The 20,623-nt window shown below is 41.2% G+C and overlaps 1 protein-coding gene across 2 annotated transcripts; it reads right to left on the reverse strand.

Moving 5' to 3' along the window:
• Positions 1 to 295: 295 nt before the first annotated feature.
• On the reverse strand, positions 296 to 17,808 carry ZNF483 (zinc finger protein 483). Of its 2 annotated transcripts, XM_032635481.1 has the most exons (6): positions 17,724 to 17,808; positions 15,528 to 16,062; positions 14,969 to 15,057; positions 12,968 to 13,094; positions 12,499 to 12,594; positions 296 to 4,721 (listed from the first exon to the last, which is right to left on the reverse strand). In XM_032635481.1, the coding sequence occupies exons 2-6, from the start codon at positions 15,913 to 15,915 to the stop codon at positions 4,714 to 4,716; spliced, it is 708 nt and encodes a 235-aa protein (XP_032491372.1). In that variant the 5' UTR covers positions 15,916 to 16,062; positions 17,724 to 17,808; the 3' UTR covers positions 296 to 4,713. The 2 variants fall into 2 exon arrangements, with proteins under 2 accessions (XP_032491372.1, XP_032491373.1); XM_032635482.1 differs by lacking the exons at positions 296 to 4,721; positions 17,724 to 17,808 and adding an exon at positions 7,512 to 9,036 and having other exon boundaries at positions 15,528 to 15,998.
• Between the last annotated feature and the right edge of the window lie 2,815 nt (positions 17,809 to 20,623).

The raw sequence follows: 20,623 nt of genomic DNA on the forward strand, positions 1-20,623 counted from the left end.
TTCCAAATTTTTTTATTATTTATTTATTTATTATGGGCTGTGTTGGGTCTTTGTTGCCGTGCACGGGCTTTCTCCAGTTGCGGCGAGCGGGGGCTACTCTTTGTTGCGGTGTGCAGGCTTCTCATTGCAGTGGCTTCCCTTGTTGCACAGCACGGACTCTAGGCGAGCAGGCTCAGTAGTTGTGGCACACGGACTCTAGAGCACAGGCTCAGTAGTTGTGGCACACGGGCTTAGTTGCTCCGTGGCATGTGGGATCCTCCCAGACCAGGGCTCAAACCCGCCTCCCCTGCCTTGGCAGGCCGATTCTTAACCTCTGCGCCACCAGGAAAGTCCCTCCAATTTTGAAAGAAGTTCTGGTGTGAGTAAAATGTTATCAAACAGCACTGAGAGCTACTGAGAAATTGTTCATGAAAAGAAGAGTCAACCAATACAGCAAACTTCAATGTTGTCTCATTTTAAGAAATCGCCCCAGCCACCCCAACTCAGCAACCACCACCCTGATCAGTCAGCAGCCATTAATGAGGCAAGACCCTCCACCAGCAAAAGGACTGTGACTTGCTAAAGGCTCAGATGCTTTTTTTTTAGCAATAAACTATTTTTTAATTAAGGTATGCACATCGGTTTTTTAGACATAATGGTATTGCACAATTAACAGGCTACAGTAGAGTGTGAACATAACTTTTTTTTTTTGCGGTACACGGGCCTCTCACTGTTGTGGGCTCTCCCATTGTGGAGCAACAGGCTCCGGATGCGCAGGCTCAGCGGCCATGGCTCATGGGCGCAGCAGCTCCGCGGCATGTGGGATCTTCCCGGACCAGGGCACGAACCCGTGTCCCCTGCATCGGAAGGCGGACTCTCAACCACTGCGCCACCAGGGAAGCCCTGAACATAACTTTTATATGCACTGGGAAACCAAAAAATTTGTGCAATCCAATTTAGGCAACATTTGTTTTACTGCAGCGGTCTGGAAGTAAACCCACAATATATCCAAGGTATGCCTGTAAACACAAAGATACACAAATCTAGACAAACTATAATCAAATTGTCAAAATCCAAAGACAAAGAACCTTGAAAGCAACAAGAGGAAGTAACTCATCGTATAAAAGGGATCCTCAATGAAACTATCTTATTTCTTCTCAGAGACCTTGGAGACCAGAAGTCTGTGGGTTGATTTATTCAAAGTGCATAAAGAAAAAAAAACTGCTGGTTGAGGATTCTATATCTAGCAAATCTGTTTATCATAATAAAGTTCATTAATGAAAAGATCACAGCTAACATCATACTCAACAGTGAAAAACTGAAACCTTTTCCTCCAGTATCAAGAATAAGACAAGGATACCCACTTTAGTCACTTCTATTCAACACAGTACTTGGGTCCTAGCCAGAGCAATCACACAAGATAAAGAATTAAAAGCCATCCAGCTTAGGAAGAAAGAAGTAATATTATCTCTTTTCACAGATGACATGATCTTATGTGTTGAAAACCCTAAACATTACACACACACATACACACACAAAAAAAACCTGTTGAACTAATAAGCAAATTTTACAATATAAAATCAAAATTCAAAAATCAGTTGCATTTCTAAACCCTAACAGTGAATGATCCAGAAAGGAAATTAAGAAAACAATTCTATTTACACCATCATCAAAAAGAATAAATTACTTAGGAATAAACTTAACCAAAGAAGTAAAAGACTTGTACACTGGAAACTACAAAACACTGCTGAAAGAAAAGTTGACACAAATGAATGGAAAGACATCCCATGTTTACAGACTTGAAAACTTAATATTGTTAAAATATTTATACTACCCCAAGTGGTCTTTCGCAGAAACACAAGCAACCATCCCCAAATTCATATGGAATCTTAAAGGACACCAAATAGCCAAAACAATCTCAAGAAAGAAGAAAAACGCTGGAGGCCTCACATGTCCTGATTTCAAAACATATTACAAAGCTACAGTAATTAAAACAGCATGGTACTGGCATAAAGACATACAAACCAATGGAACAGAAACACACCAGTGCATATGGCCAAATGATTTTCAACAAGGGTACAAAGACTACACAATGTGGAAAGGATAATCTCCTCAACAAACGGTACATGGAAAACTTGACACCCACAGACAAAAGAATGAAGATGGACCCATATACCACACACAACAATTAACTCAAAATGGATTAAAGACCTAAATATTAAGACCTGAAGCGATAAAATTCCTGAAAGAAAATATAGGAGGAAAACTTCATGACATAGGATCTGGCAATGATTTCTTGTCTATGACACCAAAAACGCAAGCAAAACAAAGCAAAAACAGGCAAATAGGACTACATCAAACACAAAAACTTCTACATAGCAAAGAAACTCAAAGCAGTGAAAAGGAATGGAATAAGAAATGTAATTTTTCATTAAAAGAAGAGGCAAAAGACTTGAACAGACATGTCTCTAGAGAAGGCATACAAATGTCTAATGAATATATGAAAAAATGTTCAACATCACTAATCATCAGGGGAATGCAAGCAAAACCACAAGATATCATCTCATACCCGTTAGGATGGCCACTATCAAAACACAGAAAATAGTTAAGTGTTGCAAGGATGTGGAGAAACAGGAACCCTTTAAGCACCGCTGGTAGGAATGTGAAATGGGTGCAGCTGCAGTAGAAAACAGCATGGAAGTTCCTTACAAAATTAAAAATAGAATTATCATGATTCAGCAATCTTGCTTCTGAGTATATACACAGAAGACTGAAAATAGATCTTGAAGATATATTTGCACACCCATGTTCACTGCAGCATTTTTCACAATAGCCAAGATGGAAGCAACCTAAATGTGTATTGATGGATGAATGGATAAAGAAAATGTGGTATCTACATACAGTAGAATATTATTCATCCTTAAAAAAGAAGGAAATCCTGTTGTACGCCATGACATGGATGAACCTTGAGGGCATCCAGCAATTCCACTTCTAGGTATGTATCTCAAAGAACTGAACACAGGGATTCAAACAGTATTTGCACACCACTGTTCATAGCAATGTTATTAACAAGAGCCAAAATGATGGCAATAACCTAAACGCCCATTGAAAAATGAATGCACAAATCATGTGGTACATACTTACAACAGAATATTACTCAGCATTAAAATAATGAAAAAAATGAAATTCTGACACGATACAACATGAACCTTAAAAACACCATGCTAAGTCAAACAAGCCAGACACAAAAGGACAAGTACTGAATGATTCCATTTATAGTTAGTGCCTAAAATAGTCAAAATCATAGACGAATGAAAAAAAAGTCAAATAGTGGTTACCAGGGGCTTGGGGGAGGAAAGAATGGGGAGTTAATGGTTAACGACTAAGTTTCAATTAGGAATGATGGAAAAGTTCTGGAGGGACTTCCCTGGCGGTCCAGTGGTTAAGACTCCATTCTTCCACTGCAGGGGCCATGGGTTCGATCCCTGGTCAGGGAACTAAGATCCCGCATGCCACGCGGTGTGGCCAAAAAAAGAAGTTCTGGAGATGAATAGTGGGAATGATTGCACAACAATGTGAATGTACTTAATGCCACTGAAGTGTACACCCAAAAAGAATTAAAATGGTCAATTTTATGTTATGTATATTCTACCACATTAAAAAAGAACTCTAGGGACTTCCCTGGTGGCAGAGTGGTTAAGAATCCACCCGTGAACGTAGGGGACACAGGTTCGAGCCCTGGTCCGGGAAGATCCCACATGCTGCAGAGCAACTAAGCCCGTGCGCTACAACTACTGAGCCTGTGCTCTAGAGCCTGCAAGCCACAACTACTGAAGCCCATGTGCCTAGAGCCCGTGCTCTGCAGCAAGAGAAGCCACCACAATGAGAAGCCCGTGCACTACAACAAAGAGTAGCCCCCGCTCGCCACAACTAGAGAAAGCCCACACGCAGCAACAAAGACCCAATGCAGCCAAAAATAAATAAAAAATAAATTTTAAAATGAACTCTAAAATAAGTAAATAAAAGTGAATTAACTCACAGGAGAAGCCTTGTCTTGTCCTGAGACTGAAAAGAAATTTCTTCAATAGAAACTCATTAAGTGGAAACATTTTTAAATGCAAGTTCTTCATTTTCAAGTAAAATGTGTCATAGATAAAGAGCATAAAGTAAAACAGGTTAATAAAAGCAATTCTATAAGGAATCCAAAGAAGTATAAAACCTTTTGATGGTCTGATATAACCCCAAAAATGAATTTAAATATTTAGATAATAGGCCAGGCTAAATATCCTTTAGGCAATTTTATGTAAGCAGTTACTGAAACCAAACTTTTGATGAATATTGTACAGCAGGATTTGAGGTTGTCTTCTGTGGTTAGTACATGGTATTTAGAAAGTTCATACTGGATAAAGGACTTATAGGTAGAATAAAAAGAACTGCAAGTTAATAATAAAAATAACGTGTGGACAACACATTTCACCAAAGGAGGTACATCAATAGCTAAAGAACACATGAAAAGATTCTCAATATCATTAACCACAAAGAGATACCACTTCAATCACTAGGTTAGCTATAATAAAAAATACAAACAATAACGAGGGTTGGTGAGGATGTAATTTCATCAGGAACCCTCATACACTCAAGTTCAGAATGTAAAATGACAGTCACTTTGGAAAACAACTTGGCAACGTCTTAAAAAGTTGAACTAAAATTCACCATATAACCCAGCAACTCCACTCAGGCATCTAGGAAAAATGAAAACATTATGTCCACACAAAGACTTGCACACTAATGTTCAAAGCAGCATTATTTTTCACAGCCAGAAAATGGAAACAACCCAAATGTCCTTCAACTGGTGAATGGACAAAATATGGCACATCCATACAATCAGATAATATTTGACAATAAAAAGGATTAAAGTACCAATATGCTACCTCACAGATGAATTCAGAAAACCACATGGATGAACTCAGAAACAAGTTAATGAAAAAACTGAAGACGACCACATATGTTTACATTTAAATAAAATGTCCAGAAATAGCAACCGTAAGGAGACAGAGTAGACTGATTAATGGTTGCCTAGGATCAGGGTGGGGATGGGATTACTCTAAATGGGTGTGAGGGATCTTATCAAGATGATAAAATATTCTAAAATCAGATTGTGGCGCCAACTGTACAACTCAGTGAGTTGGCTAAAACTCACTGAATTATACATTTTAATGACTTTTACAATGTATAATTTATACCTCAATAACACAGTAAAGAAAAAGGGGGGGGGGGGTTATGTTCCAGATTCCCAACTGGTATTTATATAAAACTTCCTCTTGTGAATGCTGGAGAATGTAACAAGTAAACATCCTGGAACAAGCCTCTTCTCAAGATTTTTACGTATTTAATTCTCTCTATAGATTATATCTTTCCAGAAAAAATACTAAGGTTTCTAACCTTTCAGAAAAAAACCTAAGCCAGGGTGAATAATTCTGATAAGCCATATTCCTTTCATGACTAGAATGTCTCCGGCTGGTCCACTTAGCAATAACTACAGACTAATTTATCCCACAGCAACACCTGAACTACTGTGGGGTGGTGCACAAGGAAGAAGCCAAAAACATCATCCAGAAGTAGCATTGCGAACTAAACCCATTAAATCACAGCAAATATTGCTGAATCTCAGATGAGCATTAAGCATCTCTTCACTTCCGGAAGCCGAAAGTTTACCCGTTTCGTTCTCTTTCGGTAAGAGCTGCCTCAAATTTCAACTTTAGGAACTTTGCATCACTGCTGAGTCAGTGGGGCTCCTCTAGAACCCTATGACCTGAGACCCAAACCTAACTGACCCAGGGTTTTCAGTTCCTTTTTCACAGAAATTATTATTCAGACTCCACCGACATTCATAAGACACAACCCACTAACATCTGTATAGTCTATTCCTGTGAGGTCTAATTTCATAACAGAAAACTTAACTGAAAATTTATTCTGTATCATTTCTACATTATTTTCTTGAAGTTTACTATCAGTGGAGTCCCTTTAGATTTTAGGATATGTATTCTCCAGATGGTAGGGGATCATAATGTCAGTTTCCTACGGTGGGCAAGTCAAGCTACATAAATGAGATAACTTTGCAAGTACAAGAATAGATTCCCCATCTAATGGTAGCAGCTGCTACCCGATAAAAGCTGACACCCGAAACCAGCTGACTGCCCCACTGAAATATGGGCCCAGTACTGTCAGCCCTTATAATTTTTCAAAACAAGACTCTTTTTGGGTTGGGTATGAAATTTCCTAATTTTTAAATGATGACAACTAATTACACACATACACACACACACAACCACCTTACCATACAGGCCAACTAAAACATGTAAAAGGGCCCAATCTTAGCTTGTGACCTTTGCCATACAGAATGTTTGCACTTAGATTATAAGAAGCTGTACTTAGTATAGGCAAACTTTTTAAAAAATAGAATTCTATTTTGCAAAAGACAATTCATCCAAAATAGCTGTTTTCAGTACCCGTTTACCCCCGCCCCAACCCCTCACCTATTTTCTAGGACTGTTACTCTCATGGCTGAGATGGCCCAGGAGCATGCCACAGAGATTCCCAATCCCCATGGCCAAAGTCTAGAGGAAAAACAGGTTGGGGTGCTTTGTCCAATCAAAACATTCCCTGAAGGCAAACTTGTTTGAGCTCTATTGACTTGTTCCTGTTCACAGCATTTGAGCAATTTTGGCATCGAGTATTCAAAAAGCATACTGTGTTGTCACTAAGCCAGAAATTCAGTAGCTTAAATGAGTTATTTTCTACTAGGGAAACTTGAAAATGCCAAAGAGTCAAAAATGTTTAACTTGTTCCCACAGCTTCAGAAGGTACAAGAAGTACCAAAGAAAGAAACCTCAGAAATCATTAGTCCCACCCCTTCACTTTACCAGTAAAGAAACTAAAATTCAGAAAGGTCAAATGATTTCTCCAAGGTTATATAGGAAGTTGGTCAGCAAATTGGGACAGAACCCAGATTACCTGACTACAGTCAGGTCCTCTTTCTATAAAACTAGATGGTAGTGAAATCAGAAGCTAGGAGAGAAGAAAATCTGAAGAGGTTAGTTAAGATGGGCCCTGTGCACCCCTCTCCTGCTTTTTAAATTCACATTTGGCTTTTCAGAATCATTTCACATTTCATAGTACTTTTTTCTCTTTTCATGTGACTTAACCAACCCAAATCACTATCTACTGAAAGTTGACATCCTTGCAAAGAGGGGTGAATGACAAAAAGTATCTTTTTCCTAGCTGCCAACCCATCAAAGTTGCAGCTACTAATCAATGCTGCACCAGTTTACACCCCAGGTTTTTAATGAGGGACTAATGTGACTAAATTTCCTACTAACCAATGCTGTGGTAGTTTACACCCCCGGTTTTTAATAAGGGACAATTGTGACTAAATTTCCTAGTAATCAATGTTGTGGTAGTTTACACCCCAGGTTTTTGATAAGGGACAACTGTGACTAAATCCCACCCCCCCACCTTACTATACTTCCAAGAGTTACTCTGCAGAATGAAATCCCCGATGCCTGATGAGGCCAGAATTACTTTTGAACGTCTTCTCGCATTCGTTGCATTCGTATTCTCTCCTTCCGGTATGAATTTTCAGGTGTTCTACAAGGATTGAGCTTCGACTAAAGGTTGCTCCACAGTAGTTACATTCATAGGGTTTCTCTCCAGTATGAATTCGATGATGTTCGTTAAGAGATGAACTCTGACTAAAGGATTTCCCACAGTCCTTACATTTATAAGGCTTTACGCCCGTATGAATTCTCTGATGACGGCTAAGGAGCGAATGGGTAGGGAAGGCTTTCTCACACTGGGTACACTTGTAAGGTTTTTCTCCTGAATGAAGTCTCTGATGATAAATCACAGACGTAAAATGGCTAAAAGTCATCCCGCAATCATTACACAAATACGGCTTTTCTCCAGTATGAATCCTCTGATGTCGGGTAAGGCAAGAATTCTGTCTGAAGGCTTTCCCACACTCACCACACTTATAGGGTTTCTCTCCGGTATGAATTCTCTGATGTTTGGAAAGGGATGAGCTATGACTGAAGGATTTTCCACAGTTGTTACACGTGTAGGGTTTTTCTCCAGTATGAATTCGCTGATGCTGAATAAGAGATGAACTGTCACTGAAGGGCCTCCCACATTCTTTACATTTATAGGGTTTCTCTCCAGTGTGGACTCTCTGATGTTTAATGAGGTGGGCACTCAGGGTGAAAGATTTTCCACAATCATCACACTTAAAGGGCTTTTCTCCACTGTGGGTTCGGTGGTGTGGTGTGAGTGATGAGCTGTCACTGAAGGCTTTTCCACACTCATTGCACATATATGGTTTCTCCCCAGTGTGAATTCTCCTATGTTTGGTCAGTGAGGCGCTATAGCCAAAGGCTTTTCCACATTTGCTGCATTTATGGGTTTTTTCTCCAGTCTCAGTTCCCTCGTCTTTATCTACGGCTGCATCTTGACCTAAATCTTTCCAACATTTTTCGCATGCAGAGGAGTTTTTTCTCTTACTAAGGGATGAGTTTTGAGTAAAGGCTACCCCACAGTTACTGCACTTCTGGGACTTTTCCCCCAAGTGGATTTTCTGATGTTTCTGATGTTCAGTCAGAGATGAAGAGTGACTTAAGGCTTTCCTGCCTTCATTACATTTTCGTGGTTTTTCTCCACTGTGTTCCTTGCGGTTTGGGACAAGGTCTGAATGAAAACTGAAGGGTTTCTTGCCTTCGTTATACCTCCGAGATTTCTTCCTTAAGTAGACTCTGAGATGTTTAATTAGGTCTGAAGGTGGTTTGAAGTTATTTCCAAAAGGGCTCTTTTCTGAGTCAAATTCCTCACCCTTATTGCCTCTCCCATGAGTTTTCTTTTGTGTGATTGCTACTTGTGAATGTTCCCTATCACTACGACACTCCTCTAGTCTGCCATGTTTCCAGGATTCTCCTGTCAAGTCACAATCACCACTCATTAGATACCTTTCTATTATTTTATCTAAAGTCGATTCTTCCATAAGAACATCTTGATTTCCACCAGATTCCTTCAATTCACCGCTAAGTTCACACTCTAAAAGAAATAACAAATAGAATATTTCCTGTTTGCAATAAAGGAAGCTGCTGCATTTGGGACTAAAATAGGAATAGAGACAGTAGAGACTGTAAGGAACAGGGCATGGACAATTCTCAGAGTCTCATAAAACAGGGAAGGGAAAAGTGACATGAGGGAACTGGGGAAACTTAGAGCTTAGGAAAAATACTGAGGAAGATGAAAGGTTTGTGCTTTATAGTTAGAGATGCAAGTTCTCACCCTCATTTCAAATTTCTATAATAGGTTCAAACTTATTCCTCTTACCATCCAATCTATTCTCCTTCCAAATAATAATGATAGTGCAATCATTTATTGAATAATTACCAAATGCCAGGTCCCATACCAAACACTTTACTTGTATTTCACTGAATTTTCACAATAACCCTATGAAGTAGGTCCTATTATTATCCCTGTTTTATGGATGTGACAACTAGGCACAAAGAGTGTAAGCAGCTTTCCCAAGGTCACATGTACTATAAGTGGTAGAGCCAGACTTTTAACCCAGTCTGACACCAAAGCCCACACTTTTGACCCTTATACCATACTGCCTCTCCTCAAAGCAGCCAAATAGCACTAAGTTTATAGACAATGTTAATCACATCACAGATATTCAACAACACCTATGCTAGACTTTCAAAGGTTACAACAATCTGGCCCTACCAACTTTATGAATACTCTAACCAGGCATCCATTTAGTGTCCCTACTACACGACCGCATCTTAATACTTCATACTGCCTAGAATTCAATCTCTGTGCACCTTCACTATCACAAACACAGAAATCTGATAGGGCCTAGGGTACGAGTCCCACAATCTCCAACACCACCCTCTTGAGATATGTGCTCCTCTCAGAACCCTGAATTCCTTTATTAACCACATCATTCATCCTGGCTCTTAGTTATGAGATTCTAGTGTCACTTTCATAAGACCGTTTTTTTAACCAGATAACTATAAAATACGAAACCCTGGATGGCTCTCAAGACTTGACAGTCACCAACATTCCATCCAGACTAAGGAAGACCTGGAAGCTTAGGGGGCCACATGAGCCACAGTCATGACCGCATCAGCAAACACCAGACGCATCTGGGAGGCCAGGGTAATGCTGGTGGCACATGTCACCACAGGGTCAATTTCAACAAATATCACCCAGGGTTACTCTGGGAAAGTTGGTACGAGGCATTACCACTTAGCAAGGAACTAGAGCTTCTGCCCCAATGTCAACCTGGATAAACTGTGGACCTTGGTCAGTGAGCAGATACGCTAAATGCTGCCAAAAACAAGACTGGAGCTGCTCCTATCACTAATGTGGAGCAATCGGGCTACTACAAAGTTCTGGGGAAGAGAGAGCTCCTAAAGCAGCCTGTCATTCTGAAGGCCAAATTCTTCAGCAGAAGAGCTGAGAAGATTGGCAGGGAGCGGGGGTGGGAGGGGGCACTGTCCTGGCAGCCTGAAGCTACATGGAGGGAGGTTCATTAAATGCTAACGAGTGCTTTTCAAAAAATAAAGAAATAAAATAAGACATGAAATCCTATTACCCAGAAGTTAACCATTATTAAAAATTGTGTTTTTTCTTCTGGAAATTTTTCTGTACATTGCAGAATAGAATATCTATGTATAATATGTAGGGTTACTTTTTTTAATTCATAATCCATTCCCATCTCATTGGTTAATTCTTCACGATTTTAATCACATAATAATCCCTCATATCAATATATTACTATTTCGTTATTTCTTTATGGCATGTTTATCAAATGATTAATATTTCCTCAGAACTGAGTCATAAAAGTGGAATCACTGAACCAAAGGGTAGAAGAATTCTATCACCACATAATACATGATGATAAGTACCTGACTACTCATCTATGGTCAAATGCTTTTTCTCTAAACCTTTGCAAATTTGATTCATAATAAATAGTACTGTTCCTTAAATGTAAGTTACATTGTTGACCAGTGATTTGGAATACTTTTTTCATGTTAACAGCTATTTAAATTTTATTTTTGTCAGTTATTTTGGTTTGCTATCTGCTGAAGTTCCTTGATCATTTTTCTAACATACTCAGTGTTCCTTACTGATTTGCACGAGCTTTTTATAAATCATAGCCCTTGATTCTGGCTTTGTCAAAACCTTTTTCTCCATTCCGTTGTAAATGACTTTTAAAGTAAGTTGTACATCTAAATGATGCTTCTTTTACATAAGCATCTTGCGGGGAGAGGCAGTATTTATACCAATGCTGCTAGATTTTACTCAAAACATTTTTAGAATCCATTTTCAAAATAACTCTCCCCAATGTACTTAAACATAGAAAGACAACTGCCGTCCTTTATTTGTGTAACTATGCTGGAAACAGCCAATAGGTTGACTAAAACGAATGGTTAATAAGATGGAATAGAGCAAAGTAAATTATTGGTTTTTTCCTTAAACCAAGGTATTGATATATAAGTAATAATTTAATTTTTAAAAATACAAACTTAATATGTTTATTATTAAAGTGTAAGGAAGAGAAGAATAAAGAAAAAATGTAATCCCTCAATGATAACCAGGGTTAACATGTTCTCCAGAAAGTAAATCCCATATGTGTCTATACATTTAAACATATACATGTATGTGTACATTTTTTTCCTTTTAACAAATTGATTATACTATACATGCCGTCCATTGAATGAACTCTTTCTTCTCCAAGACTCAATTCAATTGTTAATTAAGCCCTTGCTCCTGTATCTTCCCACTGCTCCTTAGACATGCCATCGTTATGACATACATGCCATTACCAACACGTTTAGTTCTGATGTCTGCATCTATGGCATCCATGGGAACGTGCCTCTCAAGAGCTCCTCCTCTGGGGTGCTTACCCAACAGCCCCCCGCTGCTGCTCAATGACCACCACAGCATCACACCAAGGTCACTTTCCCACGGGTGCTCCCAGTCAATGACAAGTATGGCAGGGATACTAGGCCCATTTCCGTGAGGCATATGACTGTGATAGGTAACTCTTGGCGGGAAGACTCTTTTTTGGCTTTGCCAAGACTTCCTCAACCTGCACTTCATTCTAAGACTCGTCCTACCCAGCCTTCCCTCCTTCCCTCTCTCGTCACAGGTGTCAGACCTGCATCATGCTCTGAACAGCAGTCCCAGCCTCTTCCAGTCCCCTCCCTGCTTTCCTTCCCTGGAATTCTCCCCAGTAAGTCTCTGACCTGGCTAATCGTATCTGGGCACCTGCTTCTCGAGGACCCAAACTAACAGCCTCCCCTGTTAAAATGAACATTCCAGGAAGGCAAGGTGGATATTCTAATCATCTTTCTATGTTAGCACCTAGCCCACCCAACATTTCCAAAATTCTTCCAAATGGTTTGGTAAAGCAACTACTTCAACTTCCTCCTCCACTTTTCACCAACTCACCTGGTCTGGAGCCTCTTGAGGCTTGTTTTTGCAGCAGCCGTGGTAGTCCAGCCCACTTTAGCTGGGAAATCAAATCTAACTTGGAAACTGGAAAGCCTGCTCATAGAGAAAAGAATAGAAAATGGCTGTTTTTGCCTAGAACAAAGACATTCCAACATTCACAGCTTCTGGTTCTCCAGGGAAGAAAAGATGCTGCCAAAGAGACTTCAATACTGGCATTTGAGGAGAACATCAGGGAAGGTATGGCCTTGGCAACAGCAAAATGATGCTCAACATTTTTAGCTCAATGAAGCAAAGACTCTTTCTTGGAGAAAACACTGTAGAAAAGTACATTTTTAGGACCCATTTTTAGGATTAGTCACATCACCCCTGTAAGCCCAGCCAAAACAGTTAATAGCACTTATCTTTCAATAAGAATGGACAAAAAGATACCCAACTTAGATGCTAGATTATGAGAAGATGTCTTTACCCAGAAATTCTAGGTTCCTATAGTTCTCCAGCAGCACTTCTTTATATATCTCCTTCTGAGAAGGCTCCAGTGCCCTCCACTCTCCTCTGGAAAAGGTCACAGCTACATCCTTGAGTGTCATGGATTCCTAGAACACCAAAGACAGCCTTTTTGCATTGGGTTATTCCCAAACAGATCCTAAGAATTCAGAGAAGTAGTTAGGATATAAAGTACTAGTTTTGATGGTATTCAAGTTTTTGAGAATTCCAAAGCAAACTTCAAGGTGGCTGTTATACATCTATTACAAGTGACACAAAACAAGATTATGAAACAATCCCTGCCTTTGCCATTTAGTTCCTGGTGTGAAATGCTGTACAAGGATTCTCTGGAATGTCTAACACTGATCAAATTCACCCTAACACACTGATTTCTAGGATTAACAGAAAATATTAAATGAACGATACAAATTACATTCCCAAACCCAGAATCTGCAGAATTTATGTAAGCTCTACAGGCAATAATTAAACATGTAAGAGTAACATCAGTGACTATATTCTAAACTGTAATTTCTAGCTGGCTCTAAGTAGCAATTATTTTCTATCACAATCAAACAAGGATCTGTATTCGATGACAAACTCACACTTACAATTACTCCAAATTACAAATGAGCACAATTAATCATTAAAACACACTTTCCATAGCATCCTCTACAGCATGACATTTTGAGAGGCAGTACAGCAGAGCGACTATTACCACTTGGAGAAGCTTCCTGTGGCTCCTATAACAAGTTACCACAACTCTGGTGGCTTAAGACAACAGAAATTTATCCTCCCAAATTCTGGAGGCCAGAAGTCTGAAATCCAGGTGTTGTGGGAACTGCACGCCCTTCAGAGGCTCTGAGGGAGAGTCCATTCCTTGCCTCTTCCAGCTTCCTTGGCTGTCAGCATTCCGTGGTGTTCCTTGGTTTGCGGCCTTATCACTCCAATCGCCATGTCCCTTTCTCCTGTTCCTGTGTTCAAGCTCTCTCTGTCTAAGTACACTTGTGATGGCATTTAGGGCCCACCCATATAATCCAGAGTTATTTCCTCATTTCAAATCCCTATTTTATCACATCTGCAAAGACCTTTCTTCCAAATAAAGTAACATTCTCAGGTTCCAGGGATTAGGAAGTGGACATATTTCAGGGGGCCATTATCAGCCTACCAGAGCACTATCATTTACCATTGTGAATAAGAATTTTTTTTCCTGACTGATAATTATTGGTATACAGGAAACTTACTGATTTGTAACCAGCTACTTTTCTCAGCTATTGTATGAGTTTCAGTACATGTTCAGTTGATTCTCTGAGGTTTTCCAAAAAGACTACATTATCTGTAAGTAATATACACTTGCTTCTTTCATATCTGTACTTACCTCATTTCCTTCTTCTAGCACTGTATTGGCTAGAATACTCAGAAAATACTCATTAATAGCAGTAAGGTAAGACATCCTTATCTTCTTACTTTTTATTGTGAGGACTGCTTTTAATTTTCCAACATTATCCACCTGGAGAATTTTCTTACCGTGTTCATGAAATATAATTCTATTTCCACCTGACCAATTTTATCAGGAATAACTGTTGAATTTTAATAAATATTTTTGTTTTTAATTAGAGTCAGACATGATCAATTCTGGTAACTGAAGTAAAATAGCATATGAAGAATGAGCTCTAAGAACGTGAAGACTGTGAGAAAAAGGAGACTGTCTTAATTATTCCAGCATCTTTATACCAGCCAGGAGGAACTCAGTGAGTATCTACTTAAGAATGAAAACCTGTAACCATATATGGTGACGTATGTTAACTAGACTTACTGTGGTGATTATTTCACAATATATACAAATATCGAATCATTACATCGTATACCTGAAACTAATACAATGTTGTAAGTCAATCAGACCTCAATTAACAAATTAACTTAAAAAGAATGAAAATTTACGGTTAAAAAAAAATGAATGAATGAAAACCAGTGAAAGGAAGCTTACCTGGGACTCAGTATTTGGAGGAACAGAAACTGTTTTATCTTCTTCAGGGTTCTCCTCTTGGGAAATAACAGAATCTTGAGAGATCATATCTAGGAAGGGGGGAAGAAAAACAGTCCAACCTTTTAAATGAGCTCCTCAGACTAGAAATTATTATATATGTCACTCTGGAGAAAAAGGTCAGAAAAAACAGAAAAAAAGTTTTCCCTACGCTTTGAAGACACAGAGGACAGCCAAAGATACAGTTTCCTATTAAAATCCAAGCTTCCCCCCCACCTCATAAAATATCCTTTCAATTTATAAGCTCACAAAATCTGATTTCATTCATTCCATATACCCACTGTTTCAATGTATTTAGTTTTCATAATAATCTTTGAAATATTTATAAGGTATATTAAGATGAAATACACATCTGTTTTATGTAGTAATGTGTGTTCTTCATAGTCCTTGCACAGTGGCTTGAGCAAGAATCACTTATTAAATGAAAGTGCTCTTTTAGGGAGTTTAGTTTCATATCTTGAGGAGATCTCTCCCACTTCCTCCCTCCATCTATTAATCTCACCTTCCTTTTCTTCAAGCACTTGGGTCAACTCCTCCACTAGGGTCACCACTTCCTCACTACTCTCAGGATGTTGTGACCTGACCCAAACCTTAATCTCCCCTGGCAAAACGGTCAGGAATTGCTCAAACACCAAAAGCTCGAGAATCTGTTGTTTCGTGTGGATGTCTGGTCTCAGCCACTGAATGCAGAGCTCCCACAGTTGATTCAGGGCTTTTCTGGGTCCAGCCTCTTCGGAGTAACAAAACCACCTGAACCTCCGTCTGAAAAACTCTGGGTCAGCAGTGTCTCCTCTTAGGAGAGCTTCTTGATCCCCAGAGGTCTCCATTCTTAGCACCTTGTTTTGTTCACTTGAGACCAAAGTGTGAGGATCTGGGGAGATGGCTGTCATCTCGTTCAGGCTACTCCGGCTTGCAATGTGTATCACCAGGAGGAATTCAGTCCCCTTTAGACTTTGAGTGTCAACACAGGCCACCAAAAGGCACTCTCCAGCAAAATATCAAGTGTTCCAAGGATCCACTTTATGGTCTTGCAGAAACTGTCAAGAAATATAAGTTATGAAATAAATGAAACAAATTGTGACTCCTAAAAAACACTGTTCTTAGTTTGGTTCTGATACACACACACAAACACAAACACACACACACACACAAACACATTCTCAGAGGCCTAGAACTGCCCTACTATATTAAAAGAATAATTTTCTCTGTAGGTGAAAAGCTGAGAAGTTACTTGAGGGTAATTAAAGGTACCCTTCAAGAAAACAGTTTCTTCAGACTAAATATTCCTCATCAGCAATACATATCAGAAAAGGCTCACTGCTACAAGAGGATCCAAACCTATTCCACTCCTGCCCTCTCTCAATGAATGGCCACACAATTTCCCACCAGCTGCTCAACTGAGAAACCTGACTTCATATTTGACTCTCAAAGTTCTCACAAAATCAATAACCAAGTTCTGGTGGCTTTATTTCATAAGAACCTCTCCATTCTCTCCTACTGAAACTACCTAAGTACAGCCTTCTTCAATTCAGTCTCACCCCAAAGCCTAAGGATTCCTTCTAATATGCAAGATATGGTCCTATCACTCCCCAACTGCCTCAAGATAAAAAACACTGAAGCTACAAGTGATGGTCTAGAAACCCTGCCCTGATGACCTCACCTCCAGCTCTAGCTGCCCCTGATGGACACTGCAGCCGTAAGAAGGTATCTCTCCATTTCCAGAAACTCTAACTCCTTCCGCCTTTGCACTACAGCCATTCCCTCTACTTGGAATGCTGCCTTCTTTTCCTCTCCTACCAAGCTTACTCATTAAAACTTGACTCCTTTCCACTGTCACCTCTTGTATGAGGCTTTCTCTGATCCCCAAGTACTTTTCTACACAGAGCCTGTGTTGCACGCATTTTCTCATTCCACAAATAACTGACCATATACAATGACCTGAGAGCGGGACACAAAGGAGACAGGCATGGGCGGTCAGACAGGGCCCCCACCCTCACAGAGCACCCAAGAAATGACAATACAGTCTGAGATGTGCTTCACTCCAGCAAGTGAGGACAGTGTCCTCCAACTGCAACTATCATACCAATAATTACCCACCTCCGAGCACAAAGGCCGCCACACAGTATGCATGACGTCATTTATTCCTCCGCCAAATATTAGGCGCCCACCACGTACCTGGCGCCGCGCTGGACACCTGAGACTCTGCAGTGGCTAAGAAAGGCACCTGTCACGATCTCCAGGGAGCTTACAATAAAGGCTCTGCGAAAATGTGACGCAGGCAAAAAGAAGTTCTCAAACGACGGGGGTGCGGGGGGGAATTTGCCCCGCAGGGGACGTTTGGCAATGTCTGAAGACATTTTGGCTATCACGACTAAGGAGGAGGGATGCTACGGGTACCTAATGAGTGGAGCCAGAAAGGCTGCTTAACAACCCGTAATACACGGGACAGTCCCCTATCCCCATGCTCACATAATGAATTTTCCCGCCCAAAATACCAAAGTAGCGAAGTTGCAAGACCATGGGCGCAGGGAAGCGATGGAAGAAAGCTCCATCCAGCAGCGCGCCCACCTCCCGCAGAAGCTGCGCCGTTGGGTGTGCACAGCGAGACTGCCCTCGGCCCCCACCCTGCCCAAGGTGCGCCCTCGGAGCCGGCGACCTGGCCGCAGCCCCCAAATTAAGGGCCCGGGGCTACCACTACCTGCGTCAGGACCCGCAGCCATGACCCACGCCACTGCAACAAGCTTCTAGAAACTGGTCCTGCAGGAGCTGCGCGCGCAAGCCCCACCGGCGGGGGGCTCACTGCGCCTGCGCAGGGGCGCAGAACTACGATTCCCGGGATGCGCCTGTCCCGCTTTGCGAAAGTCCCGTGCTTTCCATAGGCTACCAGCCCGGCCTGTTGCGCATGGTCTTTGGGAAGCGCTGGTGGTCTCAGCTGCGGAATTATTGCTGCGCCAGAGGCCTCAAGGCCTAGAGCCGTCTCAGGTTTTCAGATCTGTGATGTTCTGTTACCTTGGTAACCTCAAACCGTTCCTCCCCTCTTCCTTACCCTTCTCCGAAATCCAGGCTGCAAAAACCCACCGCAGAAGCATATTAGTGATGCATTCACTGCAAGCCATAATTAATGCCGCAACTTGAATTAAACAAATATTAATTTTATGGCTTACACACCTGCCACCATAATGGTTCAAACCACCATCGTGTCTCGCCTGGATTATTGCAATAGCTTCTTGATTTCACTTTTCTTTTCTTGTCTCTTCACGTTGCAGCCAGAGAGATGATTAAAAAACGAAAAACACATTATGGACTTCCTCTACTGAAAACCCGCTAAAGCCTTCCCATTTCACCGAGGGTAGAAATTCTAATTTTTACAGTGGGCTACAAGGCCGATGGAATCTGGCCACTCATAACCTTCCTGACCTTCTACCCCCATTTCCCTGCTCTAGTCACAGTGGTCTCCTTGCTCTCCCTCTCCCTCCAACCTGCCTGGCACGTATGGCTGACTTGCTGCCTGCCTAGGTATCCTGTATGGCTCACGTTCCCATCCTTTCATATCTTCTCAGTGAAGCTCTGTCACTTCTCTGCTTAAAGTGGAATCCCATCGCCACTCCTATTTCCCCTTTCAACATATCATATCATTTTCTTACTTGATTACTGCTTATTGTCTGTTTTTTTCACTAGACTATCAATTCCACAAGGATAAGGATTTTTATCTGGTTTGTTCCATGGAAATACACTCTCCAGGCCCTGGCATGTAGTAGGTGCTCAACAGATATTTGTTGAATATGTGAATGGTACTTGCAGGGATTACTGGGGGAATAGCAAAAAGGGCTGACGAATTCCAGAAGGATTGTCGGGGAGTGTCCTATAATAAGTGACTTTTGGAGCGGTGCCCTTGGGAGAGAAAAGCATTCTAGACTGAAGGAGCAGGGTGAGTCAAGGCTCTGAGACTTTAAAGGAACAGAACAAGCTCAACTAAGTGAACCCCTGCACTCATCTCACAGACAGCAAGGCAAGCCGAGGAAACGGGGCTGCCCGAAGTCAAGAAGTTGTCCAGTCCCAGGTCTGAATGCGTATTCTTCTCCTCTACCACCTCCCCTTGACTGGCTGAAAATGGAGAGGACATCACGGAGAAGCTGGAGGGGGCTTCCCTGGTGGCGCTGTGGTTAAGAATCTGCCTGTCAATGCAGGTGACACGGGTTCGAACCCTGGTCCAGGAAGGTCCCAAATGCCGCGCGTGGAGCAATGAAGCCCGTGCACCACAACTACTGAGCCTGCACACTAGAGCCCGCGAGCCACGACTAAGCCCGTGTGCCACAACTACTGAAGCCTGCGCGCCTAGAGACCGCGCACCGCAACGAAGAGTAGTCCCTGCTCACCACAACTAGAGAAAGCCCACGCAGAGCAATGAAGACCTAATGCAGCCAAAAAAAGAAAAAGAAAATTCAATTGCTTAAGACAGGAACCTCTTATTAAAGAACTATATCATAATAAAAAGAAATAGAGAATGTGTAGGTTGGAAATTTAAACATGGCCTTTACCCCTTTAAGAGTTAATCTCTTATTCTTTGTGCTCCTCTAGTCATCAGAATGCAAATTTTTCTAATTATCTCTTCTATTGTTGAGATGCTAGACCAACAGAGTACTTTGGATTCCCAGAGAATTTATGTCAACAAGGTCATTTACCTCTTATCTATTATCATTTCAACCTAAGGGGTTTTTTTGTTTGTTTTTTTTTTGCAGTACGCGGGCCTCTCACCGCTGTGGCCCCTCCCGCTGCGGAGCACAGGCTCCGGACGCTCAGCCGCTCCGCGGCATGTGGGATCTTCCCAGACCGGGGCACGAACCCATGTCCCCTGCATCGGCAGGCGGACTCTCAACCACTGCGCCACCAGGGAAGCCCCCTAAGGTTTGTTTTAATTTCAACCAAGCTTGAATCAAAGTTTGGGACTTCGGATTCTCATTCTGCAACATCCAGAAATGAAAGGCTATGCTGTTGCTGGATCATTTGGTTGCAGTTCCTTGGGGAATGATCTTCAATTCCTGTTGCAGAGATCCTGGGAGCTGCCCAGTTCCTATCCTTCAGGATGTTTAGTTTTTCTTTGTTTCTGTGAACTACTCCAGTACTCTTCTTCAAATATTTTTGTACATACATGAGATTTTTCTGTGCCAGGAACCAGAGAAACCCCAAATGACAGTACTCAGTGACAATATGTAGATAGTGAATAAAAGTGAGGGAGAAGAAAGGATTATAGGCTACTCCAGGGTCTCCGGTTTGATCAACTGGATGCTGGTTCCACATATACTAAGGGACACAGGAAGAAGGTTTGAGAAAGAAGATTAAAATTCAGTTGGGGCTACATTGAGTTTGAAGCACATGTGGGACATCTAGGTAGAGATGACTTAACTGGAGAAAGAAATTAAAGAGTCATTTAGTAATTGAAGATGAGGGAATGAGGATTGCAATGAAGAGCAAGTGGAATGAGAAGTGGTCTGTGGTTAAAACCCAAGGAAATGCTGACTTTGAGGGGGTGGCAGAGAGAGAAGGCAGTGAAGTTAACTGGTAAGTAGAAAAGAATCAGGAGAAACTGGTAAAGGAAAA

This window comes from Phocoena sinus, chromosome 6, assembly GCF_008692025.1.
Source record: "Phocoena sinus isolate mPhoSin1 chromosome 6, mPhoSin1.pri, whole genome shotgun sequence".
NCBI lineage: Eukaryota > Metazoa > Chordata > Mammalia > Artiodactyla > Phocoenidae > Phocoena > Phocoena sinus.

Excerpts from the sequence above, each read along its gene's own strand:
- ZNF483 (XM_032635482.1), bottom strand. The coding sequence starts at position 15,915 with ATGACAGCCATCTCCCCAGATCCTCACACTTTGGTCTCAAGTGAACAA. Across the intron at positions 12,595-12,967 it reads TAGGAACCTAGAATTTCTGG|GCTTTCCAGTTTCCAAGTTA; the intron begins GTAAAGACATCT and ends CTCTATGAGCAG. Across the intron at positions 9,037-12,498 it reads CTCAAGAGGCTCCAGACCAG|ATGTTCTTATGGAAGAATCG; the intron begins GTGAGTTGGTGA and ends GTGGAAATCAAG.